Below are 12819 nucleotides of genomic sequence, written 5' to 3'. Positions count from 1 at the left end.
GTGCATTTAATTTAGTATAAAAATTTCAAAGAAAACATACTAATTTTTTGAAAGCTCTTTTTTACAATAAAATTGAAGAGTGTTTGATTCTATATACAAAACTAGTAATTTGTTAAATAAAGACACTCATAAAACAAACCAAGGATAATTAGCTCTTATTTTAGATTTTTGCAAGCGAAGCAGGTATTAGAAGAATTTTACAGGCTGACTCATTACAGTTTATATCAGTTAGAGAAGTGAAAAATAGTTTAACTCATGTCATAAAGCATAGGATAATAGCATACTTAATATCAATATTAGTAGTAGCAAATGGCTTTGATAACTAACAAAAAGCAAATAAAATAAATTATTCCTTAAACTTAGCAAAATTCAAAAGAAAAAGGAAAGACTGCCAAGTCTACGCAAAACAATTACAACAGACTTTATACAGAAAATAGTTAGGGATCAATATCTTAAAGGCAAATATTTATAAATTAATGTTAAAGGACTAGTTCAAATTGCCTTTTTTGTAATAAGTGCAAGAAGCCTTCCTAGTTTAGTCTGATGATATCAACTGCTCTTTATTCCAAATATAGTGCATCTTAAAATTACTATTTTACAAAGGATATAAATGATATTTTAGCAAACTAGCGTACATCTGCTGTGATTTAGTTAAAAGACATACAAACATACGATGAAATTGAAGAGTATCTCAACAGATTTTACTTTTTACATGAGTACGATAATAAGATTAAGAGATTGACTGAATACTATAAATTTCATAGAGACATTGCTCGTTTATTTATGGTCCCCACCACTAATATCCTAAATAAGTTCCATGACAAAAAGAGGAGAATTTATTACATTTAAATTACTCGTATGTTAAAAGAAAAAGAGGAAAAAGAAGGTAAAAAAGATAATTAAGATGAGTAGGCAGTAGCTCTAAAAGCAGAGTAAAAAAGCAAAAAAGAAGATGTAAACAAGGATAATAAAAATAAAAAAGATGAAAAAGATTTAAACATTGAAGATAAAAACAATAGATCAGATCTATGTAAAACTTTAAATGATAACGAACGGTTCCTAGCGCCACTTGATGATTTAGATGAGTAAACCAAATCAGTTTAAAGTAATACACTCTAAGATTTGAATCATAAATTAAATGATATATTAATAAATTCAACAAAAAGTATGTAGAGTTATTTTTTTGATTAGGATGTTTCTTAAAGTATTGGAAATCTAAGCAATTTTTTGAACCACCTAAAAACATAAAATAATTAATAAGGTCTTCTGTAAGCACCATTAGCTTCTTAGAGATAATCAGAAAATATTTTGAATAATCAAATCCTAACAGAAACAGTCAGCAATGAATTTATTGGTTTTAACTCTTAATAGTTTTAAAATATAATTTAGAAACAAGGTTAGTAAAATCACTAGCCGTTGCTTATTAATCACTAAATACTTCAAAATAATAATTTAGAGTTAAAAAATGGATAAAATTTGGTTAAAAACAGCTAGAACGTTAAAAATTTCTTGAAAAAAGACTCATTTTCTAAAAAATCTTAAAATGATTTGAAGCAATAAATTCTTTAAAATGGTTAGAATTTTTAATAAGGAGTTTTAAATAACAAACTTTAATCTGAAAATAGCATAGCCCAGTAAATATCTTTAAATAATTCTCCACCTCATAGCTAAAGGACTATATAGGAGTCTCTTAAAAATAATAATATAGGCTTGAAAACAGAGAGAGAATCTTACAACCTAAGTAAAGATGAAATGGCTCAAAATCAGATATCAAAACTCAATTAAGATATGATAAATTTAGTAAATTTTAAGCCTTAGATTGAGCAACTATAATAACAATAGAATCTTAATAATAGAGGTAAAACTGAGCAGGCAAAAGATTTGCAAAAAGGAATAGCTGCTATATCTAGTCAACCATCATAATACTTAAGCTCTATTTAAACTTAAAATCCTTCTTAGCACCAATCATTAAATGAAAAACATGGATCAAATCTAAAATAGCAAAGTCTTAATAGTGTAGGATACAACAAATATTAAGTTGATGGGTAAATAAGCAGCATAACAGGATTTTCCGCAAATAACACATTAAATGTAGCTAGAAATTCAGAAAAAAATAGTGCAAATTAATCCACAAAAGACGCAAAAAACTACGAATATCCTTTTAGTAATTAATTTTCAGAATTTACAACAGGTAAATAATCAATTACACAATCAGTTGAAAGGAATAGTTTGAATTCCCTTCAGTAGAGCATAAATGGATTAGGAAAATAGTTGAATACCGAAGGATAAATAGTGTCTTCATTACCAACTGAGCAAATTAAAAATGGTTTATAAAGTAAATTGATGAGTAATACAAGCTCTAAATACCAAAGCTAGTCAAATAAAGAATAGAAATCATCATAAAATATACAAATATAAAATACAAGCTAGAATTAGAAAGTTATAATATCATAGCAAAACTCCATGAATTAAGATTAATTGGCAAGTAAAAAGAGCTTTAATACATAGTCTTCAGATCAGCTTGCCCCAAAAAAATTGAATAGCAATAGCGGATTGATTATACCTTAAATACCTCTCCCTTCAGGATAATAAGCTTCTTCTATGATCATAGGCCAACAATAAAACTAATAAACCCTTTCGTAGTAGCTTAGTTAGCAATTCTAATAATAATTTTCTTAGTAATTATAGAACTACTAAAGATCTCAAGTTTAAGAACTTTAATAATTTAGTGCATCATAAAGACAACTTTCATAATAAAGTAAAAGTGAATTAAAAAATGAGGAGACTTTAAAACCTCCTAACACAGACAGATCTTAATACAATAAAAAAAGTAATCAATAAACTCTTTCTTAGAAGACTTTATCAGCGAGAGATAAAGATATTTCTAGCAAAGTTGTGAATAAAGGAACTATAGATCTCAACTAATAAAAATAAAAAGCTTTTGAAGCAATAAATACAAGAAGAGAAAATTAATTTGATATTTAAGTGACTCTTCAACGTAATAACTTAGATAGCAATATATACAATGAATAAAATATTTAAATAAACTAGCCATAGTTAAAATACAACTAAGTGCAGATATAAAACTATATAGCAAACAATTAACAAAATAATCCAAAATAGATGGAAGCTTAGCAATTTGGAAATATCTAAAGCCTTATTTAAGGAGCAGCTATAAAAAATTCATCTGAAAACCTAAAAATATATTAAAATAATGGTCCTGGTGAATAAATTTAACAATACCAATAGATAAATGGACATGGAAGAACATAAACTATGGAAACATATAGAGAAGCAAACCTTATGACATCTGATTTGTAAAGTTATTCTCAATCTTAACAAGCATCAAGAAATCAAAGTAAAACTAAATAAAACATACCACTTTAATAATCGAATCTTAATTAGCACCAAAATCCGGGTTCATAATCAACCTAGCTCACTAACGTTTAAAGTAGATAAACAAGCCAATAAAAATCTTAACACTCTATTAACTCTTAATAGTTAAGTTAATAGGTCATTTAAAATTAAATTTAATTATAAAATTCATAAATTTAAATTAAAAACCAATAAATTTCAAATGAAAACTTAAATATTTATGTAAAATACCCAAATTTAAATGAGTTCGAGCAAGCTTCGAACCCTCTTATTGCCTCTTAAATAAAATAGTAAACAGTTATTAATGATTCAAATGTTAAATAAACAGAAAATTAATAATATATTCCCTCATCAAATGATCTATCTTAATCTCATTAAGGCTAAGTTTTCCTTAGAAAATCACTCTCAAATTATAAATTTGAAAACTTAGGAGAGTTAAAGTAGATTTACAAAGAAGTTCAAAAGAGGACAGCTGCAATGTTTTAAAAGCATAAGGATTCACTTAAAAACGCATAAACAACTGCTACTAACTCTAGTATGCAAGACACACAATAACTTAAGCAAAACAGCCAAAGGTTAAATGTAAAAATTTAAAAGAAAAAACAAATTATAATTTACTCCAAAAGCAATTTAATTTTATAAATTTTTTAAAGCAAATAAATAAAAAAATTATTTTTAATTTTTGAAAAGTATTATGCTAAGGGCGAAGCAACTTAAAGAGGAAGCTAGACTTAAAGAGGACAGTAAAATAGCACTGATTAGTCACAATCAAAAGAGATTTCTCCAAGAATATAAAGAATATAAAAAACAGAATTAACTTATTAAAATAACAGTTTAATAAAATAAAATTCTGATAGAGAGTAAAATTAGAGAAGAGTAAGCTCTTAAATCAAGAATTCAAATATTGGAAATAACTCCAACTCGCTTTAAAATCAATCAAATCTCAATAATAAATAATAGCAAGGAAGTCTACTAAACGTTGGTGCATCACAACTTCTTTTAACTGCTTAATAGCTTACTTAAAATAACAGAGATCAAAATTTAACTGCTGCATAAAAGAAATTGTAATACAAGTAGCAAGCCAGTAAAATTGGTTCTGAATAAAATAATAGAATGATCCACTCAAATCCTAATGTAGATTTTAATAAGACCTCTTACATATCCTCCTATAATAATAGCGCAAATAATACTAATATTTATGTTCAGGGATAGTAAAACGGAATTCAAAGCTAGTAAGGCAGTGGATACTCTACAATAATCAACAACTTTGGTTCTAACTCTCAATTAAATGCTAATTCACAGATTCAAAGTGTTGCAAACTCACATCAAAATTCATCTAAGAAAATTTTAGACAAAATAAAACACACTAGAATAAATTCAATGAACGCTGCTCCTACTCTCCACAATTCATAAAATCCATCAATCTTAGCCAGCACTTCTACTTTTAAATCGCATATACCTGCTCCTTAGTAATTTATATTTACAAATAAATTTATTTAACTAATATTTGTTAATTAAAATAAGGTCTTACAGACAACAAACTTAAGAAATACAGAAACAACCATCTTCTATGCAGTAGTAAGGCTAGAGTTAAAATTATACTTAATTTATGGTTTCAACTCAAAACAGCTCTAATAAAAAGACTGTACATCATAAGTATACTAAAAGTGAAGCTGATTCATTGACTTAATCAACATAACCTCATAATCTATCTCAGAACCTTGTTTCATAAACAAACCTGGGATTTAGCTAACTTGCTAATAGTAATATTGGCAATAAATAAACAATCATAAAATAAGCTTCGTCTCTTTAAAATAGCTAATCATAGTAGCATCTTCATGGTTAATCAAACATTAGTTAAATATTAGCTGCCTAAAACTAATAACTTTAAAGTCTACCCTCAACAAATTAATTAACTTAGTAAACAGCTCCAGAGACAAAAAGAATTATGTCATCAGTCTAATAAACAAATTAAAATTCTTAGTCTCCATAAAGAAACCAATACAACTCTGCAGGAAAAAAAAATTAATAATAATATTTTACTTACTCAAATAATAATATAATAAACATTTTTGTTAACAATCACCAAGAAAATATGAAGGCAGCACAGGCTGGAAATGCAATAAGTAACTAAACTCATAACCTACATTAAAATATAAATTCTATAATTAACACCCAGATGAATATAAATAAAATTTAGCAATAGTAATCTTTTTCTTAAAAGTCTCAAAATAGTCCACTGAAAAAATCAATAACCAATTAAGGAAAATTGTCTGCCAGACAATCAGAGAATTTCAGTAACATAAAGAATTTATGATAAAACAAACAAACAAACAAATAAACAAACAAACAGACTCTTTTAGTTACTGATTTAGATAGACAAAATAGACAGAGAAAAAATAAAGTTTAATATATCAGAAATCAAATATTTTATAATTCAAATATATAAAAAAATTTTCTTAATACGATAAAATGTAATTAATTAATTTATCTTTTTTAAATCTCATCTTTCTTAACATTTTTATAATATTTGTTTAAAATTTTATGTAAATATCTTTATACATATATACTCACCAAATTCATTTATGGGAATGCTACTAAGATAAAAAAATAAATTATCTTTCTCATCCAAAATCTAAAAAATCTTATATTATCACAAATTAATGAAATCTACAGCTATTTATTATCTAATTAAAAATAAAAAAATAGAAATCATCAAATTTATTTTGATATCTTTACAAAATTAATTTTCAATGCAGCGCAAGTTTTTAACTTTAGTTTTTATTTTTGTGGCAGTATGCAGAGCAGATCTTGGTAAATTCTTCAAAAATATGATAGAAAATTTAGGAGAAGAAACTACTAGCATTTACTTTCCCTAAATTGATGAGGCATATCCTTTGCAATTCTTGAGCTTTAAAGTTACAGCAATTAATCTTTTGAATCTTAAAAACAATGTCAAATACTAAACAGATGTTGACTAATTTATTTTCTTAGTTACTTTTGAAAACCCTAAAGTTATTATTGAAATTAATGATAAAAAATTTAATCCAGAAATCAATATTCAGAAAATGTAAATATAAGTTATAATCTCAAGAGACTTTAAGACCTGTAAATCTTTTTCATTTACCCCTTGGGAAAAATTAGATTTAGATATTGGATTAATAAGCAATTTCATTCCAGATAAATTTTTAAATAATGATTTCATAAAAGGGTTCCTAAGGACTTTAGAGCCCTTATTTAAAGCTAAAATATCTTAATTTCTATAAAATGCTCCTATATCATTATTCTTGGAAAAAGGTTAAATTAACATTCACTTAAAAAAATAAAAGTAAATCAACATGCATGACGATTTATGATAATAGTTTGTATTCTAAAATCAAATAAATATAATAATAAATGTTAAAATAAGTTAATAACTTTTTAATTATTTTTATGTTTTACGATTCTAAATATTTATCAAACTAATATATATGAAATTTAAAATCAATTTTAAGTTTAATTTTTATATTTATTATTAATTATTGGAAAACCTAAATTAATTTAAAATTTTTAAGAGTATTTATTAATTTAATATATCTTTGTTTTTTTATTAAATAAATATTCAAGATATTCAATTTTTAAAAATTTATTTTTTTTATGAATGTATTATTAATGCTTATTTTTAATTTATCTATCTATTACTTTAATTGTATTGCTTTATATAAAAAATATCTAATATATTTTTGCAGCAATAAATATATAGAAAGTTTATTATTATAATTCATTAAAAAACTAAAATAGAGTTTTTTTTAAAAAATTTTTTGTTCTTTCTTATATTAATTATCATTTCTATCATTAATAATTCTTTACAATATTTTTAGGTAGCTTATATTAAATTATAAATTTAATCTAAATTATTTGGAGTAATAGGCTATAAATTCTTTCAAATCAAAATATATTTTTTAAAAAATGTTAGTTTTTATTAAGGTCATATTCTATTTAAAAATAATTTGAAGTATCAAATTATATTTGGTGATTAAATTTAAATATTTAAAATTAAAAATAAAATTTAGGTTGATATTAAGATTAAATTATTACTGTTAAATTCATTCTGTAAATACTAATCACAAAGTTATAAATAATTAAAAAATTTTAAGTACTAGAAATATGAAGAGAAGTAAAGAAGTAAATAAGTAAGAGTAGTTAGTAAGTACACTAGTTTGCTTTTAAGGGAAAATTATAAATAAACTAATTTTTCTTTTATTATTAAGATAATAATCTAAAATTACTCAAGATTATTTTTCATCTTCCATAACTAAAGATTTTTTTTTTTACTGTTTTCTTTTTTAACTTGTTTCCTGTTTAACTAAAGTTTGCATAATTTTTTTAAACTCTTCAAAAGAAACTTAACCATCTCCATTTTCATCAACTTCTGCAACTATTTTAGTCCAAGTTTCTGAATCAAAATCCATACCAACTCCTAGTACATTTTATATTTCTTGCTAAGTAATGTATCCATCTCCATCTTTATCAAATAAACTAAATGCTTTTCTTAATTTTTCATCTTCAATAAATACAGAATCATCTATGACTGCAGTAATAAATTCAGTATAATCTATAAATCCACTCTAATTTACATCTATTTAATCGAATATTTTATTTACTTCTTCTTCAGATATATTTTTGCCGAATACCTTTTTATATCCATTCATTATTTCTGCTTTTGAGAGCTATCCATCTCCATTTTCATCTAATTATTTAAACGTTTGAGAAAACTCTTCTTTCTCTTTTTCGCTGATTAAGTGGCTAACTATAAAACTCATTGCAGCTCTCTACAATTATGATTGAGCTTGAAATAGTTTCAACTTTGATAGATTTACTTTGAGAACCTATTTGCTTAGTTTTTGATTAATTTATTTAAACCATGGATGCTACAAAGCCTCTTCTGCGCTTATTCTATTTTCATATTCATAATTTAACATCTTCTAAACTAAATCTTTTGCTTCATCACTCACTTTATTCCATTCTTAGCCTTTCAAATCGTATTTTCCTTCTTTAATATTATAAATATATAAATTTATTTTTATTTGAATCATTTAAAAAATTTACTTAAAACATTCAAAATTATGTCAGTTGTAGAATCACCACCAAAAGGAATCTCTGAAACTAAGAGAGTATATAAAATAACTCCTGTACTCCAAATATCACATTTTTCATTGTATTTTTTTTTAATAACCTCTGGGGCAGCATAGTAAGGTGTACCACATTTTTGGTTTAAAGTTGAATCGTTAGATCCAAAATCACTCCCTATTCCCCAGTCTACTAATTTAATGATATAATTATTGTTTTTATCTGTCTGAACCATTATATTTTCAGGCTTAATATCTCTGTGCATTATTTTGTTTGAGTGAGCATAAGCAAGAGATTATAGAATTTACTGAACTATTGAGGCAATATCTTTTTCTGTGAGATTTTCGCAATTATCTTGAATAACATCAAAGAGTTCTTTGCCTTCACAAAATTCTGTAATCAGGTAGTAGTTATCGCTATCCTCTAAAAATTCATATAGCTTTAGGATGTTAGGATGGTCTAATTTTTTCAAAATTTTGATTTCTCTTAAAAAAGACTCCTTCTCATTGAAAGGGATTTTTTTTTTGTTAATAATTTTCATTGCTCTATAAACATCCTTCAACTTATCTTTAATTTTGTAAACTTCTGAGTAGTGACCAGTTCCTAATTTAATTTTATCATCAAATTGCGATAAGTACTCATCTATATTTGTTTCCTTCTTTTGTATAAAAGAGCCTAAGTCTATTTTTATATCTTCTACTCTCTTTTCTTTTATTTCACTTTAATTGTGATTATTATCTAAGTGAAAGTTATCAAGAGAATTAGCTGCTAAAGCGCCATTTTAAGCAGGAGATTTAGGTTGAGGAGACTTTGCTTATGGAGATTTAGAAGTGCTTGAAAGATACTTGCTTGTATTTTCAGGTTTTAGTTATGAACCTAAATTAGGGCTCTTTACAATTGATTCAATTTTAGTATTATTTTAACTTGAATTTTTTTATTTTTTATTGCTTTAGGTGAGGTTTTTGTTAGCTGATTGCTTTAAGTGCTATTCATCGTTATTTTCTTCATTTTTCTTATCTTTTTAGCTTTGGCTTTTCTAATTTGGGCTTGCTGTTCCAAGCTTTTTATCTTAAGATCTTGTTTTCATATTGGCTTACTACTCAGTTTTGCAAATAAATTATTAATCTAAAAATTTTTTATCAAAAATTAAATTTTTGGTATAAAAAAAAACAAATTTAAGATAACTAAATCAAATCTAATAAATAACTAATCAAATAAATTATACCGCGTTTTTTAATTCTGAAGTAAAAAAAGATATGATATTCATAATTTGTAATGTAATACCGAAAAATATGTAAAGATTAAAAAATATGTATTTAAAAATCAATAATCCAAAAAAAATTATGTTTTTATTAAAAAATGTTTATTTATTTTAATTTTTTTAAATGAAAATATTTACAGTTTTATTATAATCATTTAATATCAGTTTACAAAATTAGGTCATTGGTTTGCTTAGATAAATATTAAGACTAATTTTTATTATATTTTCTAGAAGACTATTAACTTTTTATAAAGAAAGGTACTTTTTAAGAAGCCTGGTAAAAAGCATACTTTTCTATATCTAGAGGTTTTTATTAATATACCTTTTATTTAAGTTATTGAAGGGAAGATAAACTTAATTAAGTAGAAAAAACGCTACTTAAAGGACTCTATAGAGGGATTGAATTAGGAACGATTATAGCAGGACGATTGATACATTCCCTCGTTAAATCACTCTAGTTCTTTATGCCTTCTTAGGCTGTTTTAAGTATACTATTTCTTGATCCAGCTTGGCTTAAACTTTTAATTCTAATTTTTTTATTTTCTGAGGTTAATGGAAAATGTCTTGTCTGAGAAAATATTTATGAACTATCAAGTATTTAGTCTTTATTTTACTTTTTGGTTTACATTTTGCAACTCTCAGTTAGTTAATTAACTTATTCTTAAGATTTTATACTTGATTAAAATTTAAAATAGTTTTTAATGAATTTGATTTTATCTTAATTCAACTAAATTTTAGATTAATGATCAATATTTAAATTCTGTTATTTAGAGTTTTAAAATACTATACTATTTAAATTAATTTAAGCTTTAGATGGCTAAGAGAGATGAGAATCAGAGAGTTTTGGAGAATTATTCATACTGTAAGAGTATACTATTTTTTTTTTAGAGCTTTTTTATTACTTATCTGTAAAGGATTTATTATTTAATTCTTATTTTTGGTTGAACAAGGGAGGAGGTGAATAGTTGATTTTTTCAAATTGAAGAGATACTTCTATATTGTTAAAACTTTATCTATCAGTTTCTTTTTATGACTGGTAAGGGCCAGATTAGAAATCAACTTTTTAAGATGGGCTCTATTTAGTTGAAGCATGTATATGCTAATATAAAATTCTGTGAGCTTTATTAATTTTAGTTAAGTCTGTAATTTTTTTACCACTTACCTCTAATCCGTTAGAAAATTCTAAAGGATTATCACTAATGTTTTAACAGTTTTAATTTTTTACACTTTTATTTTCGAGGAAATCAAAATCAGGGTTAAAAATAGAATCCTGGCGCTTAATAAATCCTGCAAATGTATCAATATCTTACTTGTAAATAGTGTCTTCTTTGAATTTATCTTAAAATTAAAATTTGATATTTTAAAGCTTTTTTTATTTACTACTTGATGATAGTGGACTGCAATTAGACTCTGTTAAGCTATCTGTTTCGCTTTTTTGTTAATTTAGTAGATAAAACTCATTATTTTAGTTTATTTTATGTTATTTGGCAAATTAGCTTTCTTTAGCATCACTAACTTGACAATTTTTAGGGGTTTGTATAAGAAAGCTACTATTTTATTTTTTGATTTTACTTAAATTAAGACTTTAATATTTTTCCCTTTTTTATTTTTCTTTCTTTTTTGCTTCTTATTGCTTTTATCCAATTAATTCAACTAATTTTTTTTTCACAGCATCATCTTTTAGAATGCATGACTTATAAATTACTGGACGTATTACTAATACTTCACTACAATCTTGCAAGCAAACTACTGTAGAATTCCGTTGTCTCATATCCATTATTTCTTCTTCACCAAATATTTCATAAGTTTCTACAGTCCTAATCTATACACAAAACATAAAGCAAGATTTTAATTTAATGTTTTTTTAAAATCAATGTTTACTTTCAAAGTAGTTGTGTTGCTGAAAAAGCTGCTCTGATCCAAGCTTTACTATTTTCTTAAATTTGGTGTACCTTCTTAATTATCACTACAAATCGAGACTTGATCCATAAATTAATCAGTGTCATCTTAAAACCTCTATTAAACCTTATTTAATCATACGATATTATAAATACTAATCGAAAAATAATTTTAATTTTTGTTACCTAAAATTTTCCATGCAAGACGATATATATTGCATATGAAGCTTAGTCTTACGAATAAACAACTTCATTGTTTTAAAATGATATTTTCACTGAATTATAAAGGATCATAGTTAAAATTGAGTCATTTGTAATATGTTTAAATAATTATGTAGATTTTAAAAAAGCAATATTAGACTCTAGTCTTTCTGATTCTAATTAGCGTATGCATCTATCAAAAAAATACTTCTCTATTTCTAGTAGAACTAATTCTTCAGTCTCAACAATTAAGCTAAATAAATTAGCCTTTTCTAGTAGCATTGATTCAGCACCAATTTTATCTCCAGGCCTTAAAACCATTTTATTTTCATGATATTATTTTTTCTTTCCATTGTTGCTGCTTTAAATCTTAACTTTTCCTTTCATAATGATTCCTAACCTTGATGATTAAATTCCTTTAAAATCTTTAAATATAACAACTTAAATAAACAAAATATTATACCCTGTACTTCAATCAATTAGTCTTTAACGTAAATTGAGCACTTAAATCCTTTTATGAAGCTTTCTAAATCATTTTATTCCAAATTTCTGAATACTTTACTCAAATATAAGTAGTGCTGGCTCAAAAACTATTTGATATCTTCTAGATTATCTTTATTTTTTTCATTTTAATTACCATTAATAAGATTGATTATCCTTTCTAATTAGTTTAAATACTAGCTCTGACATTTTTATATAAAATAAAGCAATCTTTTTTAATAAGAATATCTGATAATTTAAATTTACTTCTAATTCTTTGCTCATTTATTTTTATGCTATGTAATTAATACACTTATAATCCTTTCTTGTTTTTTTGTTTAAAATTAATTAATTTGTGATTTTAAAATAATTAATCACTAATTTAACCAATAATATTTCATCATCCAAAAAGTTATACCTCAGTTTAAATGATTTCATATCATGTTGATAATTACAAAAATTATCTTTATTTTAATAGTATGAAAAATTTAATTA

General features: G+C 24.5%; 4 protein-coding genes across 4 annotated transcripts; 2 read left to right on the top strand and 2 right to left on the bottom strand. All coding sequences in view use genetic code 6, as the record gives it.

Moving 5' to 3' along the window:
• Positions 1-255: 255 nt before the first annotated feature.
• On the top strand, positions 256-5692 carry TTHERM_00841310 (hypothetical protein; the record flags this gene model as incomplete). Its single annotated transcript, XM_001027247.2, has 3 exons — positions 256-3957; positions 4066-4844; positions 4900-5692. 3 exons carry the CDS (start codon positions 256-258, stop codon positions 5690-5692), a joined length of 5274 nt encoding a protein of 1757 aa, XP_001027247.2.
• Positions 5693-6128: 436 nt separating this feature from the next.
• TTHERM_00841300 (hypothetical protein) lies at positions 6129-6731 on the top strand (the record flags this gene model as incomplete). The annotated part of the gene is made up of 1 exon (XM_001027246.1): positions 6129-6731. The coding sequence occupies one exon, from the start codon at positions 6129-6131 to the stop codon at positions 6729-6731; it is 603 nt and encodes a 200-aa protein (XP_001027246.1).
• Positions 6732-7643: 912 nt separating this feature from the next.
• On the bottom strand, positions 7644-9571 carry TTHERM_000841299 (calmodulin-domain kinase; the record flags this gene model as incomplete). The annotated part of the gene is made up of 2 exons (XM_012800877.1): positions 7644-8407; positions 8464-9571. 2 exons carry the CDS (start codon positions 9569-9571, stop codon positions 7644-7646), a joined length of 1872 nt encoding a protein of 623 aa, XP_012656331.1.
• A 325-nt stretch (positions 9572-9896) lies between these two features.
• On the bottom strand, positions 9897-12675 carry TTHERM_00841290 (kinase domain protein; the record flags this gene model as incomplete). The annotated part of the gene is made up of 5 exons (XM_001027245.2): positions 12592-12675; positions 12308-12527; positions 11830-12260; positions 11627-11770; positions 9897-11567 (listed from the first exon to the last, which is right to left on the bottom strand). The coding sequence occupies exons 1-5, from the start codon at positions 12607-12609 to the stop codon at positions 9897-9899; spliced, it is 2484 nt and encodes an 827-aa protein (XP_001027245.2). The 5' UTR covers positions 12610-12675.
• Between the last annotated feature and the right edge of the window lie 144 nt (positions 12676-12819).

This window comes from Tetrahymena thermophila (assembly GCF_000189635.1).
Source record: "Tetrahymena thermophila SB210 genomic scaffold scf_8253894, whole genome shotgun sequence".
NCBI lineage: Eukaryota > Ciliophora > Oligohymenophorea > Hymenostomatida > Tetrahymenidae > Tetrahymena > Tetrahymena thermophila.
This window is presented reverse-complemented; position numbering and strand designations above follow the sequence as displayed.